Here is a 22,919-nt window from a genome sequence, read left to right as displayed (position 1 = left end):
CGTCTCGTTTCCTCTGCACAAAAGACTTAAACCTCAGTCCGCCAACATTCTACGTTTCTCTCCCCTCACCAGGGCGGTAATAGTACGACCCAAATGGCCCGGAAGGGGCGTGATCTAGACCGGAAGAGGAAGCACAGGGCCGTTTCAGAACCTCTCTAGCGGGTGTCATGGCTGTCCCTTGCGCCTTAATCACGAGCTGCGCCGCCGAGTTCCCCGGGGAAGAGCTGGTGAAACGTGAGTCGGCTCGACCCCCGTCAGCCTTGTTTCTTTTAAACTGCTGCGCCGTGGCGTCATCTCCCGGCGCCGCCTCTGATTTTGGCGCCGTTTCTCGTGGGATTTTCACCTCCCCCGCAGCTGCGCGTCGCAGTATTTAAGAACTTCCTCCCCCCCTTAAAATGCAAACTAGTTACTCAGTTACGTGGACAAAATAAAAAAAATTCCTTCCTGTAGCACCTTAAAGACCAACTAAGTTAGTTCTTGGTATAAGCTTTCGTGTGCATGCACACTTCTTCAGATACACTGAAACAGAAGTTGCCAGATCCTTCTATATATAGAGAAGGTGGGGAGGGGTATTACTCAGAAGGGTGGTGGGAATCGGAGATTGGCAGATAGCTGAGATGAGCCTGATGAGCCTGTTGACGACTCTTAACGACTGTAGTAGGTCTTACAGGAAAAGGCAAGGGGTGAGAAGGTGAGAAGTGGCTTAGTCATGTATAATGAGATAAGAATCCAATGTCTCTGTTCAGACCAGGTGTCTCCATAGGAATTTCAGAAATAGACTGGAAAGAGAAGCTGCTGAATTGCAACTCATTACCAAACTTAAAACTATGGAGACACCTGGTCTGAACAGAGACATTGGATTCTTATCTCATTATACATGACTAAGCCACTTCTCACCTTCTCACCCCTTGCCTTTTCCTGTAAGACCTACTACAGTCGTTAAGAGTCGTCAACAGGCTCATCAGGCTCATCTCAGCTATCTGCCAATCTCCGATTCCCACCACCCTTCTGAGTAATACCCCTCCCCACCTTCTCTATATATAGAAGGATCTGGCAACTTCTGTTTCAGTGTATCTGAAGAAGTGTGCATGCACACGAAAGCTTATACCAAGAACTAACTTAGTTGGTCTTTAAGGTGCTACAGGAAGGAATTTTTTTTATTTTGACTATGGCAGACCAACACGGCTACCCATCTGTAATCAGTTACGTGGAGTTAGACTTGGAGCCTGTTTGCCAACCCCAGAGTTTCCCTCCTCTAAAATCCGGGAAATCATGGAGTGTCCACGAGCATGTGCAGAGTGTCAACAACAGACTTGCTCTCGGAGTCAGGCTTGAAAATAGCTACTAATAAACGGGAGCGAGCGAGATAAAGCCGATTTTAGGCCTGTTCTGATTGCTCTTCCGAAGTGTGAGGAGTAAAGTGGGTTATGGAAGGTTCTCAGAGATCAGACGCTGAACCTTTGTGTTCATATCTTCAGACTTGTGAAGTAATAAAGAGTGCTTTGGAGTATATGCAGAGATCATTTTACTTGCCTCCTTGGTGGCCACAGTCAGTCCTTGCCTAGGTGGGAAGGGCTGGTACATTGGAGACCCATTTCCTCTCCTCTCTTGTCCTTCCTCCAGTACCTCCCGTATTCTGCATTTCACATTTCTCTTGATCTGGTGTTCTCCAAATGTACCTCTTTGGTATCTGCCATCTGTACAGCACACAATATCTGTGCAAAACATTGCAATGCCAGTGTGGTGTAGTGGTTAAGAACGGTAGTCTCGTAATCTGGGGAACCGGGTTTGAGTCTCCGCTCCTCCACATGCAGCTGCTGGGTGACCTTGGGCCAGTCATACTTCTTTGAAGTCTCTCAGCCCCACTCACCTCACAGAGTGTTTGTTGTGGGGGAGGAAGGGAAAGGAGAATGTTAGCCGCTTTGAGACTCCTTAAAGGGAGTGAAAGGCGGGATATCAAATCCAAACTCTTCTTCTTCTTCTAGTATATGCCCAAAACAGGTTATAATAAAACAGTTAAAACATATAATATATAATACCAATAATGTAATTGTTAGATAGGCAAATGGCAGCAATTTAAAACCCGCAGAAACAAAAGGCATTGTCTGAATCCTCATTTGTTGCAATCCGTTAACCATAGCTGCTGTTTCTCATATAATGGGAACTATGGTTAACTCTGGATAGTTAGTCTATTTTTCTCCTTGTGCAAAGGGACTGTGGGTGGATACAACAAAGCTTTTACATAATCTGGTTTATTAAACCAAAATTTGATCATGTGAACAGCCTGTAGATTTTCTTGCAATTCTGTGAGAGGTTTTCTGAAGTTTACTCCAGCAGGTGGCTCTCCAGACACATAAAGCAGGAGCTCTGTTTGCATACTTTCCCAAACCGGAGAGAATTAAATGAGATCACTTTAAAAAGCATTTGAAGGAATCACAACTGCTTATACTATGAAGTAAGCTAAATACCTGTTGGGAACACTGTCAAAAGTCAGGCTAGAAGGAATTTGTAGCTTGCTAGAACAGCTAGTAGTTACATACAAAGAATTTTGTGCATGTGTTTGTGTTCTGGATTGAAGTCATAAAAACAGCCACCTATTGATTTGAAGTGGAAATTCCGCTTTTGCACAGTCACTGTCTAGTCTCCTGGGTAGGCTGGACTGGAATCTGTGGCAATATAATGTTTTTTATATTAATTGATGTACCATTACAAATATGAAATACAACAAAACAATTAGCACAAATGCATGAAGAGAATATGAATGCAGTCATTGCTGAAATCATCATACAAGTATATTACAATGTGATTACTCCCAAATCAGATTTCCACAACAATAATTGAGATGATAGGAGGTTGAATCTCTGGCACCCCTGTGTTGATGTATATATGAGTCTTGCTTAGTTGTGTCTGCGGTCATTTGTTGTACACTCCAGTGGTACTACAGCTGAAATCTACCTGGGACCACAGCTGCTGATGTGGACACTGCCTTCAATCCTGAGTGAGAGAAGGTGGGCTATATCAGTGTGGGGAATTGTTACGGGTTGGCAGGCCAGATCCTTATCCCCCCACCATCCCCATAGGCCTGTTTTGACAGATGGGTGGGATCACCCACCTGCCAGTAATAAAGACACCAGGTGATTGGTGCCTGTCAAAGTTCAAAGGAGGACACAGTGATCAGCAGTCAGCTGATTGTCACTTGCAGCAACATCCTTTGAAGATGCATGTTCAAGCACTAATCAGCTGGCTGATGCTGGGAGTAGATCTTCAGAGAAGTTCCTTGTAAGTAACAGTAAGATGAACCTTGGTTGCATGAAGTCCTTTTGAAGTCTCTGCAGAGGAGGAAATGCTTCTTAAAATGGATTATTTCCCCCTCCGCAGAAAAAGCAGTAGCATTCAAAGCGCTCAGGGAACTGGTTTGAATACAAACTGCTCCCTCCAATGTGGGGAGAAAAAAAACCTTCAGGAGCTTAACTTGAAACAAGAAAGGACTTCTGCTTTTGTTTGTTCTTGGCTATAGCGCGTAGTGAGAACAGAGATTAACCACAATTCCTGGCACGGCATGGCAGTAAAAAGGAGCAAAGTGGCTGCAAGCACATTTGCCCAATCACAGAAAGCCATATCATGGACAAACAGGCCAAATCCTACACCAAAGGATAAATGGACATAAATCTGACACCAGGAATCACAAGACAGAGAAACTAGTAGGAGAACACTTCAATCTCCCAGGACATTCTATACAAGATCTCAAAGTAGCTGTCTTATTACAAAAGAATTTCAGAAATAGACTGGAAAGAGAAGTTGCTGAATTGCAACTTATTACCAAACTTAAAACCATGGAGAGACCTGGTCTGAATAGAGACGTTGGATTCTTATCTCGTTATACATGATAAAGCTATTTTTAGCCATCTCACCCCTTGCTTTTTCCTGTAAGACCAACTGCAGTCGTTAACAGTCAGTTTACCACACCTAGCAGCCATTCCCACCACCCTTCTGAGTAATACCCCTCCCCACCCTCTCACTATATATAAGGGCCTAGTAACTTCTGTTTCAGTGTATATGAAGAAGTGTGCATGCACACGAAAGCTCATACTGATAACAAACTTAGTTGGTCTCTAAGGTGCTATTGTAACGAATTTTTTAATTTTGTTTCGACTACGGCAGACCAACACGGCTACCTACCTGTAGCAATATCATGGTTTGCCTTACTGTGTCATGTGAATCATACCACTGCATATGTGATTTAAGCAATTGTTCAGTCTTCTTGCTTTCCCCTCTTCTACACTGACCTCTTGCATGCCGAACTGGCCCTCTGGTTCCGATGGGAGCCCAAGTCCACCCCTGTTCAATGTAGTTCACTTTGCAAATGTGAGTGAGCTGAGTGTCTGCTGCAGCAGATCTTCCTTGTCAGAGCACAGTAGGAAGGTGTCAAAGAGCTGGCTTGCGTTTTGTGAAAACACAAACCACAGAGGTTGGCCTTGAGGCGAGCTGAAGTGTTGTGGTCACCGAGTGCGTCTGTTGATTTTTCAAAGCTCTTTGGATGTGAAACCACAGACCTTCCCTATGGTTGTGAAGATCAAAAATGAAAAGCGAGCAATTCCATCGAGACACGGTTGTTTCCAAACCCACGTACTTTTGCTTTTATAGCAGTTTTCTGAAAAGCCTTTTTTGGGGCCAAAAGCAAGTGTGGACTTGAAAGCTTATCCTAAAATGGTTATGTTCTCTCTAGCTAGATATAGAAAGGTATCATTATAGTGGGAGGGCTCTATGATATTTGCATGAAAACGTATACTGCTTTTGAGGGAAACTTCTGAAACCCAACGGCTTGAGTGCATCTATTCCAAGGTTCTGGAGGGCTTGTGGGTGCTATTGCACGCTAGTGTGTGGGAAGTAAGTTAAAGTTGGAGCTATTTGATACAAATGGATCACAGATGAATCAGGTTGCCTCTCCCTTTGGCTAGGCTAAGAGCTACTTTTATGGGAAAGCCACTTATAGGATGAAGGTGGGCCACAGCTCCACCCAACCCACAGAGTGGGCTGCCAGGAAGCCCTGCTGCCACAATCCTCTCTCTCTTCACACACTTTTTGTTGTCTCTGTGTTAGCAACTGGAGCGGGGAAACTGGCATTCCTTAGTGACTACCTTTGCCTCCACAAACCTCTTGTTCATTTCCAGAAGCTCTTCTCTGGGCCTTATCTCTGCCTATAGTGTAGTAGTGGTGACCAGAAAGAGAGCTTGGTTTGCTGTGACCTACCTGAGAGGTCTTAGTATTAGTGTTACCATTTGTTTACAAAATTTCAGACTGTGTTTCATTGTGTCATGGGCTATATGAAATTGTGCTCTTGTTTTTATTGCTGATCATTTTATTTCAAAATAGTTTTGAGCTATTATATGAGAAGCGATTCATAAATCAAATCAAGTAAATAGTAATTCCAGGGCAGTTTCTTATGTATTACCACAGGTACCAAAATCATGTAAAATAAAAACAGCCATTAAACACCCCACCCCCAAAGTAAAACAGCAACATGAGAAAATACAAAAGAAGTGGCAATCACTAATTTTCCTGGGAAAATAAAAATGTTTTCACTTGGTGCCATCACTTTCTGGCATCTGTGCCTCCATGGGAAGGGAGTTCCACAGTTGAAGGAGCCACAACAGAGAAGGTTATTGCATCCCTACCCAGGGACTAAGCTCACCAGTCGGATGAGAAGAGCCTCCACGCAGTCTACTTCAGGGTCTGGAGTGGTTGATATTTTCCCAGCAATAGTCAGCATGATTCCCTTCTGATGCTGTTGATTTACAGCTTCCGTCATTATCCCTGACTACTGGCTAAGGCTGATGGGAGTTGGAGTTCATTTACATCTGGACAGCACCATGTTGGCTAGCCCTGAGCATGTTAACACGTTTTATAACTGGCTTTAGTATTCTCATTGCCCTCCTGAAATTTAAGGATTTTATGGATTTAGCTGTAGGACCTTCAAGTTGCAGATACAGTGGAACCTTGGGTTGCGGATGTAATCTGTGACGGAGGCATGTCTGCAACCTGCAGCATTTGTAACCTGCGGTGCTGTGTCTGCGCAAGCGCATGATGTGATTTGGCGTTTATGCACATGCACAAGTGGCGAAACCCAGAAGTAACCCTTTCCGATACTTTCAGGTTTCCCGCAGTACGCAACCTGAAAACATGTAACCCGAAGCGTCTGTAACCCGAGGTACCACTGTACCTACATGAGATGGCAATCCTAGGCTTATTCGTATGAACAATCCTGTTTTCATTGAGGTTGTGTACAGGAGTGCAGACTCATTCTCTTCTCTCATTTGACTAGAGTACTATTTGATGTGTGTGACATCTCTTTCCTTTGGTCAACACACACTCTTACCTTCTCTGCTACCTTGCAAAATGCTACCGTGGCAAAATAAGAAGGGAGGGATGATGCAATCTGCTTTGAGCTTGGAGAAAAGGCAGGGAGTGATAAGTAGTAAATACAGTGGTACCTCGGGTTAAGTACTTAATTCGTTCCGGAGGTCCATTCTTAACCTGAAACTGTTCTTAACCTGAAGCACCATTTTAGCTAATGGGGCCTCCTGCTGCTGCCACGCTGCCAGAGCACGATTTCTTTTCTCATCCTAAAGCAACGTTCTTAACCCGAGTTACTATTTCTGGGTTAGCGGAGTCTGTAACCTGAAGCGTATGTAACCCGAGGTACCACTGTAAACTGAAGGGGGAAAGAATAGTAGTCATTTAATACTCACTAATGGTTTATTAATGGAATAGTGGGAAAGGACCATAGCTCAGCAATAGCATCTGCTCTGCATGAACAAGGTCCCAGGCATCTGGGGAGACCCCTGCCTGAAATCCTGTAGAGTTTCTTGCAGTCAGTGTGGCAAATACTGGCCTAGATCAACTTGGTATAAGGCAACTTCTTAGGCACCCACCAAAATGACGTCTACAATGCTGCAGAGGCTTTGGTTTTATTTATTTGCAGCAGGGGTTTGGAACCTACCTTTCCCTCCTCCTCACTGGGCAACTTTGACAGATGGGCAGGCAGCTGGAAAGGGGCTTTCCTTTGAAGTTGGTCTGCAAGCAGTTTCATCACTGACTGCTTTGAAGTGGACTTCAAGGTGATTTTGCTGCACCTTTATGTGCCTCACACCTGACCTCATCAGGGATGGGGCAGGTGGGTGTGGTTTGGGGAAAATAGCCTCCTGGGTCTGATTAGGAGGTTTCCCTGCCACTGGTTTGCAGCATTTTTATGCCCCCCCCCCTTAACAACAGATTCACTGGGTGATGAAGAGAGCACCTGACTAACAATAACAGCAATCTGTTCCCTACAGTAACATCTGTTTGGGCAAGATTGTGCAAGCATGTTCTGGGTGTCCCTCTTTTCTCTCCCCACTCCCATGGCTTCCCAAAGAGGACAGGGGCTGTGAGGTCATGATCACCACCTCTTAAGGTCCTCCATATGTTCCTCTTTCAGGTATTATTGGGACAAATGAGCTTCCCGAAGATGTTTCCACAGGCAGCGGAGCCCGGTTTTACCCCTGGACAATAGAGAATAAATACTACTCGGCTGACATCCATCTCTGCGTTGTGACAAATCAGTTCCTCGTGACAGCTGAAATTGCTGAGTCAGTGCAAGCCTTCTTGGTTTATTTTGACAGCACATCAGTGAGTACTTCAGAACTTCAGTGCCTGCTTGTCTTAATGGATCGTGTGTGATCTTTTAAAGTTGCTGCTGGTTTTGCTTGCTAGTTTGTTTTGCTTTCTAGGAGGGGGTTTGGTCTTGTTATTAGAGTTTACTTTTGTTTTGTACTGTTGTTAGTTTTCTGTAACCTGCCTTGTGTACTTTTGTAGAAAGGCGGGGAGTGAATAATAATTTTGATCTCTGCAACCCTCTGCCCCTGGAAATTATAATGGCCAATTCTGGAACTGACAAATAACTTGGTAAGTTCCTTGAAAGTGGTTTTAAGGTTGCCTGCCCCAAAACTGAGGTAAGGAAGAACTTGTAAAAAGCAACAGGGAATTCTTGTTTATATTTTGCTCCCAGACTCTCAGGAACACCGCCATGTGATAATTCCAGCATGGATATTTATGTGCCTTTTAATGTTGGCTACCTTCTCCTCATATTAAATTGATGCAGTTGTTAGAATGTTTTCCCCTCTCTTCAACAACACCTATGTTGTGTAAATTAGCCTTTGCCAACTTGCTCTTTTGGATCACAACTGCTCTGCTGGCTGGAGCTCATGGGAGATATGGACCAAAACATCTGGAGGGCACCAGGTTGCTGAAAGCCTTTTTGGCTGTGTTTTTAGAACACTACTATCCCAATTTTGGAAATTCCAGCTGAGCTACGTCATTACCATTTCTGTTACGCATACATAATGCTTGTAGAAAAAAGTTTCCTGAGAAATTGTTAAGCAATTTCTATTTGTTTTATATAAATTTATATAGCAGTCAGGGGTTGCCAGTGTGGACTAGTTGGACTCCAGATATATAGTTAGGTTCCCAGCTTCCATCAACCCCAGCTGGCAGAGCCAGTGATCAGAAATACTGAGTTGCAGTCCAGCAAAATATGGAGCGCACCACTTTGACTACCCCTGGATAATTTCTGTTTACTTGGGATAGCTTTATTACATATGTTACTGTGAGAGGGTCTCTGTTGTTGTTGTTTAGTCGTGTCCAACTCTTTGTGACCCCATGGACCAAAGCATTCCAGGCACTCCTGTTTTCTACTGCCTCCCGCAGCTCGGTCAAACTCATGTTTGTAGCTTCGAAAACACTGTCCAACCATCTCGTCCTCTGTCATCCCCTTCTCCTTGTGCCCTCAATCTTTCCCAACATCAGGGTCTTTTCTAGGGAGTCTTCTCTTCTCATGAGGTGGCCAAAGTTTTGGATCCTCAGCTTCAGGATCTGTCCTTCCAGTGAGCACTCAGGGCTAATTTCCTTAAGAATGGAGAGGTTTGATCTTCTTGCAGTCCATGGGACTCTCAAGAGTCTCCTCCAGCACCATAATTCAAAAGCATGAATTCTTCAGCGATCAGCCTTCTTTATGGTCCAGCTCTCACTTCCATACATCACTACTGGGAAAACTACAGTTTTAACTATACGGACCTTTGTTGGCAAGGTGATGTCTCTTCTTTTTAAGATGCTGTCTAGGTTTGTCATTGTTTTTCCCCCAAGAAGTCTTTTAATTTTGTGACTGCTGTCACCATCTGCAGTGATCATGGAGCCCAAGAAAGTAAACTCTCTCACTGCCTCCATTTCTTCCCCTTCTATTTGCCATGATCTTCGTTTTTTTGATGTTGAGCTTCAGACCATATTTTGCGCTCTCCTCTTTCACCCTCATTAAAAGGTTCTTTAATTCCTCCTCACTTTCTGTCATCAAGGTTGTGTCATCTGCATATCTGAGGTTGTTGATATTTCTTCCAGCAATCTTGATTCTGGCTTGGGATTCATCCAGCCCAGCCTTTCACATGATGAATTCTGCATATAAACTAAATAAACAGGGAGATAATATACAGCCTTGCTGTACTCCTTTCCCAATTTTGAACCAATCAGATGTTCCATATCCAGTTCTAACTGTAGCTTCTTGTTCCACATAGAGATTTCTCAGGAGACAGATGAATAGGAAATGCAAGAAAGCAAAGAGGGTCTCTGGCTATATTCAAATGTTGTGTTTACCTTTAGGCAGCATTACAGTATTTCTTTTGCACTTTTGTAACAGCTTTGTTGGTTAAATAGAAAACTTGACATCAAAGTTTTAAAAACTTTTTTGAAAAAGTTTCTCTAGCTCCTAGTGGACTACAACGCAGGAGTGCTCTCTTCTCCATGCACCAGAAGACTGGTTCATTTCCAGAAGGAAGACCTCTCACTTTTGCTCTAGAGCTAATCTTTCTGTTGCCTTCTCAGCAAACAAGCACAGGGCTCTCTTGTGACAAGCACCTCTTCTGGTGGCATAGTGTTTCATTGGTTAATGTGCATTTTAGTGGGGTGGACTCTTGTTTCTTGTTCCTTTTGTTAGAGTGGACACCTGCCAGGTCTAGCATTTTCATTGCTAAGCTGAGCTATATCACTGCATCACAGTGGCACTTTGAAGGAAGTGGGCTGTGACTCCTCCAAGGAGGACATCCTTGAGGCTGACAGTGCAAGTTTCTGTTTTGATGCTTGTAAGATTTTCTCCCTGGAGCAAAGGTGGTTGAAAACACTAGACCTGTTATCTTTTCTCTGTTTCATTCACCTCCGTGTCTAGTCAAATTGGAGATTCTTGTTTGTTGCTAAGTGGTGGCAATTAAAGGACAGGAGGAAATCAAGTGTGGAGTAATTGAGCAATGTTCTCAAAAGCAATGGAAGCAATCTTGAAACCCAAATCTCTTTCCTGCCCCATCAAAAGCCAGCATTTACAAGCAAGAGTTGGATTTGCATTCTAAATCCCACTTCGTATATATCCTTGAGCAAGTTGCTCTGTCACATATTCAGTTCCTGTCAAACTGCAACTGTAAATGATATGCCTTCCACTGCTGCTCTGTGCACAAATTAGGAGTGTGTTTCATTTTTCACAAAATGATCCTGATTCCCAAAATTATTAGCCAGAGCAACTAGATATAGACTTACAACCCTGTCCTGTGCTTGTTGACTTGCCTGCCTGTCTTCTGCATTTTTCTTCTTTGCCCTTTGGTTGGCAACTGGGGGCCAGGTAAGCAGTGCTTGGGTAGTAGGATTTGACCTAGGAAATTCTAGCAGCTGACCCTAAGGACATTACATTAAAATATATTTATGTCTTGCTTTTTTCACATGAGTTTCAAGGTGGCTTTTCTTCTGGAGATGATCTCTTGTATTTTAATCTCTCTTACTCTCAGCTGTGCTTTCTTATCAGGGCTATGTTATTTATTTACTTTGACATTTATATACTGCTTAATCATTAGCATTTGTAAGTGGTGTACATAAAAATAAACTATTCAGAGAATAAACAATTAAACCTAAACACTGCCATAAAATGCCTGCTGGAATAAGAAAGTCTTTGTCAGTGTGCACCTGAAGTTCAGAAAGGAGAGTGCCTCTCTATAATGGTACTTAATGCACTTTCACTTGTAATACTAAAAAAGAAATACCTAGAGAAGAAGGCCAGCAACCTCTGTGTAATTTTTATAGATCTCTGGGTTGGACAGCATCTCTCCGTGGCTCCCTCTCATAGAAGAGTGGTTACCAGAAGTGATGATCTTAGTCTGTGACAGAGTCTCTGAAAATGGTAAGGCAACAAGGCCAGGACTTCGGGAGGGTGGGCATGACTGTTCTGGCTGGGGTTGATGGGAGTTGAAGTCCAGAATGCATGGCAAGAACTGGGTTGGCGAACGCTGCTCTCCATCCTAGTAAGATAGCACGGTTTGTGATCATGTGCTGAATGCTGACCCTGACTCTGTATTTATATGCCACTTTTCTTCCATCATGGGACTCAAGAAGACAATTTGAGTTCTGCGTCAGCTGCATTGATCAGATTGTTGAAAGTCCCACCTTCTGTTCTGCAGTTTCCAGCCTTTAATGGCTGCATAAATTAGTTTAAGTGTGATTATTTATGATGGCGAAGTTCCGGGCAGAACAAATTGCCCATATATAGCTTCTAGGACAAAATAAGAGCCTTCCCCAAGGCATTCCATCCAAGGAGCTCCCAGTACTATGGTTCTAATGTGACTGCAAAAGGTAGTGCATCTATTGTTAGCAAAAACCAGATTCCATTTATTTTAGGCATCAGCCGACAGAAAGCGCAAGAGTGGTGCATCAAGCATGGCTTTGAGTTGGTGGAGCTCAACCCGGAAGAGCTGCCAGATGAGGATGGTGAGTTTCCCTCCACTTCCTCTTTCCATGAAGTTAACTTTGCTGCCTGCCTGCCTGCCAGGTTTCTGCCTAGATTTCTACAGATTCTTATTTCTGGGCACGCTTCTTCTCTAGCTTTTCTGCCTGCACTGGTGCCGTCTGTTGCTGGTGACAGACACAGCACCAGAATTACGAATCAGCATTGTACCTTGTGCCATGGCTGCAAGCTGCCTGCCGGTGCTTTAGGGACATAGGATGCTGCCTTATACTGAGTCAAACCAATAGTCCATCTAGCTCAATATTGTTTACACTGACTGCCATCAGCTCTCCAGAGGTTCAGACAGGCAGTATTTCCCTGTCCTGCCTAGAGAGGCTGGGGATTGAACCTGGGATCTTTTGCATGCAAAGCGGATGCTCTGCCATTGAGCTACGGCCCTTCCCCATGAAACAGCATGCCACATCATAATCTCTTTCCTAGTTTTAAAAATTGCTGGTTTAGAGGCCAGTGGGAAAATTTCTAGGTGATTCATCAGTTTAACAATAAAATTGAACCAGCTAAATTGTTTCCAGTCTTTTGATGGCATCACAGTTTCTCTGGCTTCTTTTGACTCTGTGCAGGAGAAAATCTGTAGACAAATGCTAAAGGCGATCAAACAGAAGTTGTTGGTTGGTGTTCCTTTCTTTTTTCTTTTTTTAACCCTTCTTCGTTGCTTCCAATTTGAAAACTGAGCTAGAGCAAAAGTCAGCTTTGACAGAGAGTAACAACTGGCTGAGAACTCAGTATTACATTTTTCATCTTTGTTCCAAGCTCTTTATTCGCATCTCACTCTTCTCCAAAGGTTCAGGATGGGTAACAAATTTTGGGGTGTAAGTTGAAAGTAAGAGTGATATCATGCACCTTAACCAAAGAAAGTCAGGGTCGTTCTTGGGAAATTGAATGAATATATGTTTATCTGCTGAATACCTGAGAAAGTTCCCCAGAATTTACAGAATGGCTTTAAAAAATAAGAAACAGCAACATTATTACAGGCTTCTTTGTGTGTTTAAATAAGTGCACCCAGAATTCCTAACTAAATTAAGAGATGGTGTCTTCTTCCCAGTTTCTTAATCTGTTGATTGGTTTCTGAAGAAGCCTTTTTAAAAGCACATTTCCTTTCCCCTCTCTGCTTCTTTAGATGACTTTCCAGAATCGACAGGAGTGAAGCGAATCATCCAAGCCTTGAATGCCAATGTTTGGTCAAACGTGGTGATGAAAAATGGTACGTCATTTTCGGTCTGCTTTTTAAAAACGGTGTCTCTTCCTCTACAATTTCCTCTGCTCTCTCACTGCTTTGCTCAGGCTTCTCTTCATTCCGTCATCTTGCATCAGAATTTGCACTCGAGGCTTATGAGAAATTAAAGCTCATTCAGGCAGAGCCCTGGCAGACGAGCCACCAGCCTCAGCTCGCTCTAGCCCCTAAAACTAGAAATGAAGCTCCCTCTGGTGCTCTGTGCTTCACTTCTATATTTACAGCCTTTCATCCCATCACAGAGCAATGGCTCGGACCACATCTCTTTTAAACAGGGTCTGAAATGGCCTGGGTTGCAGGAGGCACCTGGCTGGACTGATTCCCCAGCTGCTTGGAATTGGATGCTGTCAGGGGTTCAGGAGCAGAGGCGAGGGCAAGGGAGGAAACAGAGAGCGAGGGGGAGGAGGCAGAAGAAAAGATGAGTGATGACGACGACCCGAGATCTCCGAGTCTTTCCAGTGAATCAGAAGATTCACAAAAAGGAGCACCAGTGGCCAGGGCAAGGGGGGAGACTAGGGGGACACCCCAGGAAGATAGAGCCAGAGGGGACTCAGAGGGGAGCAGTTGGAAATCGGGACCAGCGTCACCGCCAGAGAGCAGGGATGAGGAAGGGCGCCAGGGATCAAGCGCTGGCAGCTCACAACAGGAGGGAGGGCACGAGTCAGGAGTGGCCACACCTCCATCGGGGAGCGAAGAGACGGTTAGACGGAAAGTGGAAGGTTGGGCGCGCGCGCCAAGTTCAAATGCACAGGAAGGTGGCGCAGTAGGCAGCCCGGAAAGGGAGCCAGGTCCTAAAGCCCGGCGCAAGGAGACAGAAGGGTCCGGGGGGTCAGCGTCAGAAGAATCCCGGAAGGAAGAGACCCCGGGGGGCAGAGGGACCCAGAGGAGAACTGTCAGGCGGAAAAGGTGGAGCAGGGCTAGGATATTAAGTTGGTGCACAAGGGGCGGAGACTCAGACGGAGCTTCGCCGATCTAAGCATAAGACGTAGCGTTGCACGCAGCAGCTTGAGGATGCAGACTGTAACTCAATAAAGACTTTTATTTAATGATCGCTGGCTAGCGTGATCCTCTGTGAGCTAGGATCTGGAAGCAACCCTGACAGTAAGCTCCGTCTCTTCAAATTGTGGGCATCCACGGCCTCGCGGAGAGGAGAGAAAGCGGGTGCCTACAAGTGAGCTCACGAACGGCAGACAATATGACGGCTGAACAGCAAATAGCGGAACTCAGAGAAGCAGTGTCACGACTGAATGCCGAGGCGCTGGCATCCAGGAAGAGAGAGGAGGACGCAGCTGCCGCCTACAGGGATCTCCAGGTCAGGTTGGACGTGCTTACGAAGCAAGGGCAACAGACACCCAAACCAGAGGGGATTGGGTTGGGGAGACGCACAGGCGGTCTGGTCTCTCACTTCGATGGGAATTTGCAACAGTACCCCAACTTTAGAGCAGACGTAATGTGTGCACTGCAACTACTGCACAAAGACTTTAGAGATGAACAAGAGAAAGTGGGGTTCATCATGTCCCATTTGCATGGAGACGCAAAAGCATGGCTGCGCAATTTGTGGAGAGATAAGGATCCTGCGCTCCAAAATGCGGACGCCTTTATTAAAGCGATGGATGGGTGTTTTTTATCAAGCATTGACGTGGATCTTGCCCGGAAGGAGGTGCATGGACTAAGGCAAGGGAGGGCCAGCGTAAGGCAGTACCATGCCCGCTTTTTCGCTTTGGTCAGTGCCCTGGAATGGGACAGAGATTCGGCTCCTGTCAGAGACCTTTTTTGGGAGGGCTTGCACAGCTCGGTTAAAGATGAGATTGCGAGGTGGGAGAGACCCCGGACCACGCAGGAGATCGTTCAGAGGGCGCTGGCGGTGGGGGTGCGGCTGGAAGAACGTCCGTGGAGCAGGGAAGAAGGGCGCAGCGGGCGCGAACCAGCCAGGGGCTCCCCCTTCCTTCCCAGAGAAGCAGCGCGTGCGCAATCCACGCCTCCAACAGGGGGAGGGGTGGAACCGATGGAGGTTGGGAGTGCAAGGGCTCAGTCAGCAGCCAGAGCCCTAGCACCGGCAGCAGTGAAAGCGAAGCCTCCTAGAGGGAACAGGAAGTGTTATATCTGCGAGGATCCAGGGCATATGGCGAAAGAGTGTCCCCGGAGGCTCCACAAGCACACTGCAGCTTCGGCAATGGTGACTGCAGCAACGCAGCAAGGAGAACCACAGCAGGGAAACGACGATGTCTGGCTGGAGGAAGAGGCACTGGGGCCCAGCCAGACGTGTCAGTGAAGCAGTCCCCAGGGAATTTACCGCCCATGGACCCCCTCCCGCCCAAGCCAGTAGTGAGGCTCACCGCATCGCTCCAGCTACCCAATGGAATCACCATGGACGTGCCAATCACCGTCGACTCGGGAAGCAATGCAGACTTCATAGGGCAGGACTTTGTCGACCGGCACGCTATACAGTTGCTGCCTGCCACGCTGCCCCTGCAGGTTGTCACGGTGGATGGCAGGGAGCTGCTAGGGGGGCAAGTGGTGAAGCAGACGCCACCTATGGTGCTGCGGCTTGGAAATCACAAGGAAATCATCAGCTTCAACGTCACTCAACTGTTGGACACGCCTATTGTATTGGGCATGAGTTGGCTGGACAAGCACAGCCCGACGCTGGCTTGGTACCAGAGGCAGCTGACCTTCGGCTCTTCCTTTTGTGCTGAACACTGCATCATGCCCCGGCAGGAAGGGGAGCAAGAGGAGTCACAGCTGCTGCTAGGCACGCTGCAAGCGATTCCCCACAAGTACGCAGAATTTTTGGAGGTTTTCTGCGAGAAGGAGGCAGACAGGCTACCCCCCCACAGACCATATGACTGCAAGATTGACCTGCTGCCGGGGGTGGCGCTGCCCAAAGGGAAGCTGTATTCCATGTCTGAGGACGAACTGCTGGAACTCAAAGAGTTCATAGATCATAATTTGGAGCGCGGTTTCATCCGAGAGTCCAGGGCAGCGGGGGGCAGTCCGGTATTCTTTGTTAAGAAGCGAGACACGCCCCAAAAAAGACTCGTGGTGGACTACCGCATTTTGAACAGTGTGACCAAGCCATCGGACTTCCCCATGCCCCGAATCGACGACCTACTCGCAAAAGTACGCAAGGGCAGCGTGTTCACCAAGTTGGACCTGCGAGGGGCGTACAACCTCATTCGCATGCGGGAAGGAGATGAGTGGAAGACAGCCATGTTCACGCCCCTGGGCACCTACGAATATAGAGTTATGCCTTTTGGATTGCAAAATGGCTCCCACGTTTTTCAAGCTTTCATGCATCACGTGTTGGCGGGGCTCCTCTACAAAACGTGCGTCTGTTTCTTGGATGACATCCTGATCTTTTCGGAATCGCAGCAGGAGCATGACAGACACGTCAGGGAAGTGCTGAGCAGGCTACAGCAACATAGGCTCTACGCCAAGCTGGAGAAGTGCCAATTCGACGTAACGGAGGTGGATTTCCTGGGCTACAAGTTGTCTGACAAGGGGCTCGCCATGGACAGCGCCAAGGTTCGAGCGGTGTTGGATTGGAAAAGCCCACGCAACCGGAAGGAGGTCCAACGATTTGTCGGCTTCGCGAATTTCTATCACAAGTTCATCAAAGGCTTCGCTATGCAGACAGCGGCCATCACGGACACGCTTAGCTCCAAGAAAAAGAAGTTCATCTGGACGGAGCAGGCGGAGCGGTCCTTTCAGGCACTCAAACGTCTCTTCGCGTCGGAAGAGCAGCTGCTGCATGTCGACCCCAGCAGGCCGATGAGGGTCGAGACAGACGCCTCGGACAGAGCCGTGGGAGCAGTCCTGCTGCAGAGAGACCCGCAGGGGGTTTGGCGGCCGGGGGCGTTTTACTCCAGGAAGCTCAGCAAGTCCGAACAGAACTACACTATCTGGGACAGGGAGTTGCTGGCCATTCATGCAGCATTCAAAGCGTGGAGGCACTTCCTGATCGGCGCCAAGCACACGGTGCAGGTCTGCACGGACCACAAGAATCTGGAGCACTGGCGCACGGCACAGTTCCTGAACCAGAGGCAGATACGTTGGGCTGAGTTCTTTGCGAACTTCGACTTCCGAATAGAGTATGTCCCGGGGGACACCAACATCATGGCGGACGCGCTCTCCCGTAAGCCACAGTATCTGGAGGACGCCACGCCAGCGGCCGCCATGCACATCTTCGCACCAACAGTGTGGGCGTGCGCTGCGGCGACAGTGGACCTGGAGGCGGTGCGACGAGCGTTGCAGAATGACTCCTTCGCGCAAGCAAAGATGGCAGAGATGCAAAGGGGCACGGCGGCGACCGACGGGTTCCAGCTGAGAGATGGATTGCTCATCCGTAAAGGGGCCATCTACGTGCCGGGAGACGAACTTCGCGCCAAGGTACTGCATCAGCTGCACGACGCGCCCACTGCCGGGCACTTTGGCAAGGAGAAGACGGTGGAATTAGTCGCCAGGGATTTCTGGTGGCCCGGAATGAGAGGGGAGGTCACGGACTACGTGGCGAGGTGCGACACCTGCCAGAGGGCCAAACCAGTGCACAGACCGCCGGCCGGACTGTTGGAACCGCTGCAAACTCCGGTCGAACCATGGGAGAGAGTCGCCCTGGATTTCGTCACGGATCTGCCCAGCTCGAGGGGCAAGACGGCCATGCTGGTGGTGGTGGACTTGTTCTCCAAGATGGCACATTTCATCCCGTGTGCGAAGGTGGCCACGGCGGAACAAATCGCCAAACTGTTCATAGACCACGTGTTCAAGGTTCACGGTCTGCCACGGTCTATTCTGTCCGACCGCGGGCGGCAGTTCATCTCGAATTTCTGGCAGAAGCTGATGGGCTTCCTAAACGTCAAGATCAACCTGGCGTCGGCGAGACACCCGCAGACCAACGGGCAAGCGGAGCGGGTCAATGCCATCATGCAGCAGTACCTGAGATGCTATGCGAATCAACAGCCTGCGACGTGGGTGGATTACCTGCCGCTCGCCGAGTTTGCCTACAACAACACGAAGCACGTGTCCACGGGGGTCACGCCGTTCTTTGCCAACAACGGGAGGCACCCCAGAACCTTCCCGGGACTGGAAAGAATGGTGGAGGGGGAGCCGCAGACAGCAGATGCGTTCGCGTCGGAGTTGCAGGAGGTCCACGATCAGCTGCGGCGGCACCTGGAGCTGGCCAAACACGCATACAAGGTGCAGGCAGACAAACACAGAAGGGTTGGCGAAGAGATCCATGTGGGAGACTGGGTCTGGTTAGCAGCCCACGCAGTGCCGGCCAGGTCGTTGGCCAAGAAGAAACTAGGGCATAAGCAACTGGGGCCCTACCAAGTCGAAGAGCAGGTCAACCCGGTGGCTTTCAGGCTGGCGCTTCCGGAGGGTTCCAGGATGCATCCGGTGTTCCACAGATCGGTGCTCACTCCCTACAAGGCACCGCACAGGTTTCAGGAACCAGGAACGGCGCCGAGTCCGCTCCGAGAGGGAACCGGGCAACGGGGAGTGGCACAGGAGGTGCGCATCAACGAAGTCACGGAGATTTTGGACTCCAGATGGGGGGAAGAGGGGGGTAGAATACCTTCTCGCTAAGGAGGGCACCCCGGCCAGTGCCAACAGCTGGGTGCCGGGCTACGCTTTAGACGAACCTCTGCTCAAGGAAGAGTTTCATGCCCTCTTCCCACATAGGCCAATGCCAGCGGACTTTTTCGACGACTGGCTTTTCACGCCCACGCTTTCAGCCAGCACGTTCCGGGGGTTCGACTCGGATGAGGAACGCCAGTTCCCCGGAGGGGTCGCCCTCGGGATCTGCTTCAGAACCCTCGTATTGGTGGGATGATCGACCAGAGGAGCAGTGGTGCAGAAAGTGGCTGGAGGGTCCAGGACGAGCAACGCCTCCAGAAGGAAGCGAGGGAGAGACGGACATGGACGTTTTCGGGGACGACCAGGGTTTCGAGCACGGCGGCACAGAGATGGAAGCAGAGGTGACCGTCGTCGACGAGAGCAGGGAGGAAGAACCGGAAGACTTCAGATGCAGGCCCGCCACGGGAAGCGAACTGTACCCGACATTCGTCCCCTTGACACGGCAGCACCCAGCTCCCGCACCGGAAGGCGGGGAGGGGGGAAGAGGGGGCTTCGAGGGGGGGATGGATGTCAGGGGTTCAGGAGCAGAGGCGAGGGCAAGGGAGGAAACAGAGAGCGAGGGGGAGGAGGCAGAAGAAAAGATGAGTGATGACGACGACCCGAGATCTCCGAGTCTTTCCAGTGAATCAGAAGATTCACAAAAAGGAGCACCAGTGGCCAGGGCAAGGGGGGAGACTAGGGGGACACCCCAGGAAGATAGAGCCAGAGGGGACTCAGAGGGGAGCAGTTGGAAATCGGGACCAGCGTCACCGCCAGAGAGCAGGGATGAGGAAGGGCGCCAGGGATCAAGCGCTGGCAGCTCACAACTGGAGGGAGGGCACGAGTCAGGAGTGGCCACACCTCCATCGGGGAGCGAAGAGACGGTTAGACGGAAAGTGGAAGGTTGGGCGCGCGCGCCAAGTTCAAATGCACAGGAAGGTGGCGCAGTAGGCAGCCCGGAAAGGGAGCCAGGTCCTAAAGCCCGGCGCAAGGAGACAGAAGGGTCCGGGGGGTCAGCGTCAGAAGAATCCCGGAAGGAAGAGACCCCGGGGGGCAGAGGGACCCAGAGGAGAACTGTCAGGCGGAAAAGGTGGAGCAGGGCTAGGATATTAAGTTGGTGCACAAGGGGCGGAGACTCAGACGGAGCTTCGCCGATCTAAGCATAAGACGTAGCGTTGCACGCAGCAGCTTGAGGATGCAGACTGTAACTCAATAAAGACTTTTATTTAATGATCGCTGGCTAGCGTGATCCTCTGTGAGCTAGGATCTGGAAGCAACCCTGACAGATGCATTTCCTTTGCAAGTGAAGAGAAACAAAAAGTTCCTGGATTGGTCAGATAACGTCACCTGTTTGGACATATAATTACATTTGAGATTTGATACTAGTCGGAAGTAGTGCTGACACCTTGGATTGTCTTGTTCCGTATTCCTTTCCCTTCTCCTTTCTTCTTATATTCACATTCATTCACATTTCTATCTTGCCTTTCCTTAGGGCGATGTACCTCATTCTTCCCCTCTCTGTTTTTCATCACAATAACCCCGTGAGATTGTTGAGGCCAAGAGTGTGACAGGTCCAAGGTCACTCAGGGAGCTTTGTGGCTGATTGGGATCTGACCCCTGGTCTCTCCCAGCTCCTAGTCCAGCACTCTGACCACTGCACCACCCTTTCCATTGTGTTTTCTCACCTCAAAGACTTCTGGGTGGGCAGGGGTGAAGTTGTGTGGAGATCGGCCTTGGGGTTTTGCATCCCTGTATCATGTTGAATGGGACGCGGATGGCGCTGTGGGTTAAACCACAGAGCCTAGGACTTGCCGATCAGAAGGTCGGCGGTTCGAATCCCTGCGACGGGGTGAGCTCCCGTTCCTCGGTTCCAGCTCCTGCCAACCTAGCAATTCGAAAGCACGTCAAAGTGCAAGTAAATAAATAGGTACCGCTCCAGCAGGAAGGTAAATGGCGTTTCCGTGCGCTGCTCTGGTTCGCCAGAAGCAGCTTAGTCATGCTGGCCACATGACCCGGAAGCTGTACACTGGTTCCCTTGGCCAATAAAGTGAGATGAGCGCCACAACCCCAGAGTCGGTCATGACTGGACCTAATGGTCAGGGGTACCTTTACCTGAATACATGACAGCTGAGACTCTGTGCTTTGAATACTCCACCCTCCTTAGCTCCATAATAACAGAATGAGCCATCAATGGTATCAGAGCACATCTGCTCATTTGGGGGAATGTGCAAGGCTAACCACTTGGTGGCTTCAAGGTGGGAGTTTTCAGACCTCCTTTCTTTAAGCTGGCACTCAGTGTGGCACCATTGTAGCAAATGGCAGAAGAGGTGCCCCCACCCTTGTAGCGCAGGGAAAGCCTGCTTGGGAAAGTTGTTGTGTCCTCCCTGGAGAACAGCCTAGTTACTGGGCAGACATCTCTCTCTAGTCGTGGCTGGTGGCTTAAGCAAAATGGGGGGGGGGTGGAGGTTAGAACTCACCTCTAGCCCAAAATGGTTCTTACATAGGAATTCTACCCCTGGTTATCCCTTATCCAACCCTTGATCCACAGCCACAGCCTTCTCCCATGCTGCTTATGTCAGTCAGCTGATCAGCAGCTACACGAAGCTCCTGCTTATGTTTTTATAGAGCGAGCCCACTTCACACACAAAGTGATACAGGAAGGGCTTCTGCTTCCCCCTCGAAACTGGCATCGCTTCAAGTGTTAAACTCACAGCTCTTTCTTTTCAGATGTGAATCAAGGCTTTGGCTTCCTTCCTGCTTTAACGGGCACAAGTCGCAGGCTTAGGACAGAAGAAAACGAAGCTCCAGAAGTAAACAGTAATTTTTTAAAATCCTTTTTTTTATTCTCTCTGCCCCCTCCACCAAAAAAACCTTCTTTGTCCATCCTTTCTTGCACTCCTGTCCCCTTTATCGCAGCTGTGAGCTTCCTTTGTGGGTTAAATTGGTCAGTTTACAGGTCCGTAACTTAAGCTTATCACAGCCATGAGGACTAGGAACTTAACTTGCTCTTTACCTTTTTAGAAAGCCCAAAACACCTTGGATTCCTTGGATACTAAATTCTTTGCCCAGTACAAAACCTGCTCTGTTCTTAGCAGTGTGGAATAAAACCAGTCCTGTTAGGGCTTGTGGGAAAATTCCCTTCCACGTTGGTCTGGGACTTGTGGCCTGTGGAAGCCAGAAGACCAGCTCTCTTGTTGCCTATGTTGTATCTAATTTCATTTCTCCCTCCCCACCAGCCTGATCCCTTGCCAGTGGAGAGAGCTGCCGATGCAGGAGAAGACGTGGCTGATGCAAACAGCCAGCAAGCTGACCCCGCTGCTGGTGAGGAATTATCTTTTCTTTGGGAGAAAGCAGCAAGCAAGGCCAGACTTCCTGCTGGGAGCAGCTAGGGCTCTGCCCCTCCAGCAAGCAGCTGGCAGGTCACAGCTGCCCATTTGCCCCAATGCTGGGGGCTGAATTCGTTTGAATTGGGGGGTGTCTTTGGGTCCACCCCTTTTCTCAATGCAAATGTATATGGTCTAAATCAGGCATAGGCAAACTCGGCCCTCCAATGTTTTGAGACTACAGTTCCCTTCAACCCTGACCACTGGTCCTATTAGCTAGGGATGATGGGAGTTGTAGTCCCAAAACATCTGGAAGGCCGAGTTTGCCTATGCCTGGTCTAAATCCACTTAGCTTTTCTTTAAATTTCTTGATGCAAATGTAACAAAAAGAGGAGACATCTGATGTTGGCTGCAATTGCTGTTAGTAATTGTCATTCAGTGATATGTGTGTGTGTTTAGTGAAATGGGTTTTTTAATTGGTGGCGCTGTGGGTTAAACCACAGAGCCTAGGGCTTGCCGATCAGAAGGTTGGCGGTTCGAATCCCCGCGATGGGGTGAGCTCCCATTGCTCAGTCCCTGCTCCTGCCAACCTAGCAGTTTGAAAGCACATCAAAGTACAAGTAGATAAATAGGTACTGCTCCGGTGGGAAGGTAAACGGTGTTTCCGTGCGCTGCTCTGGTTTGCCAGAAGAGGCTTAGTCATGCTGGCCACATGACCTGGAAGCTGGACACCTGCTCCCTCGGCCAGTAAAGCGAGATGAGCGCCACAACCCCAGAGTCGGCCACTACTGGACCTAATGGTCAGGGGTCCCTTTACCTTTTATGTATTCTTATTTACTTGTTTTTGTTGTAAACTGTGGCTTAAAAATTGTTGAAAGAAAGAAAAACA

General features: G+C 48.5%; 1 protein-coding gene across 1 annotated transcript in view; it reads left to right on the top strand.

The window, feature by feature from the left end:
* The first annotated feature begins 94 nt into the window (after positions 1-94).
* The window catches only part of AAGAB (alpha and gamma adaptin binding protein), a 26,391-nt gene continuing 3,566 nt past the window's right edge, over positions 95-22,919 (top strand). The window contains exons 1-7 of the mRNA XM_082198814.1: positions 95-234; positions 7,475-7,665; positions 11,146-11,242; positions 11,737-11,826; positions 12,981-13,064; positions 21,435-21,517; positions 21,944-22,028. Coding sequence (XP_082054940.1) covers positions 168-234; positions 7,475-7,665; positions 11,146-11,242; positions 11,737-11,826; positions 12,981-13,064; positions 21,435-21,517; positions 21,944-22,028 — 697 coding nt within the window. The 5' untranslated portion in view covers positions 95-167. The remainder of the gene's footprint in view (positions 235-7,474; positions 7,666-11,145; positions 11,243-11,736; positions 11,827-12,980; positions 13,065-21,434; positions 21,518-21,943; positions 22,029-22,919) is intronic.

Source organism: Podarcis vaucheri (assembly GCF_965113315.1).
Source record: "Podarcis vaucheri genome assembly, chromosome: 14".
Lineage (NCBI taxonomy): Eukaryota > Metazoa > Chordata > Lepidosauria > Squamata > Lacertidae > Podarcis > Podarcis vaucheri.
Note: the sequence above shows the minus strand (reverse complement) of the source record. Positions and strands in the feature narration are given on the sequence as shown.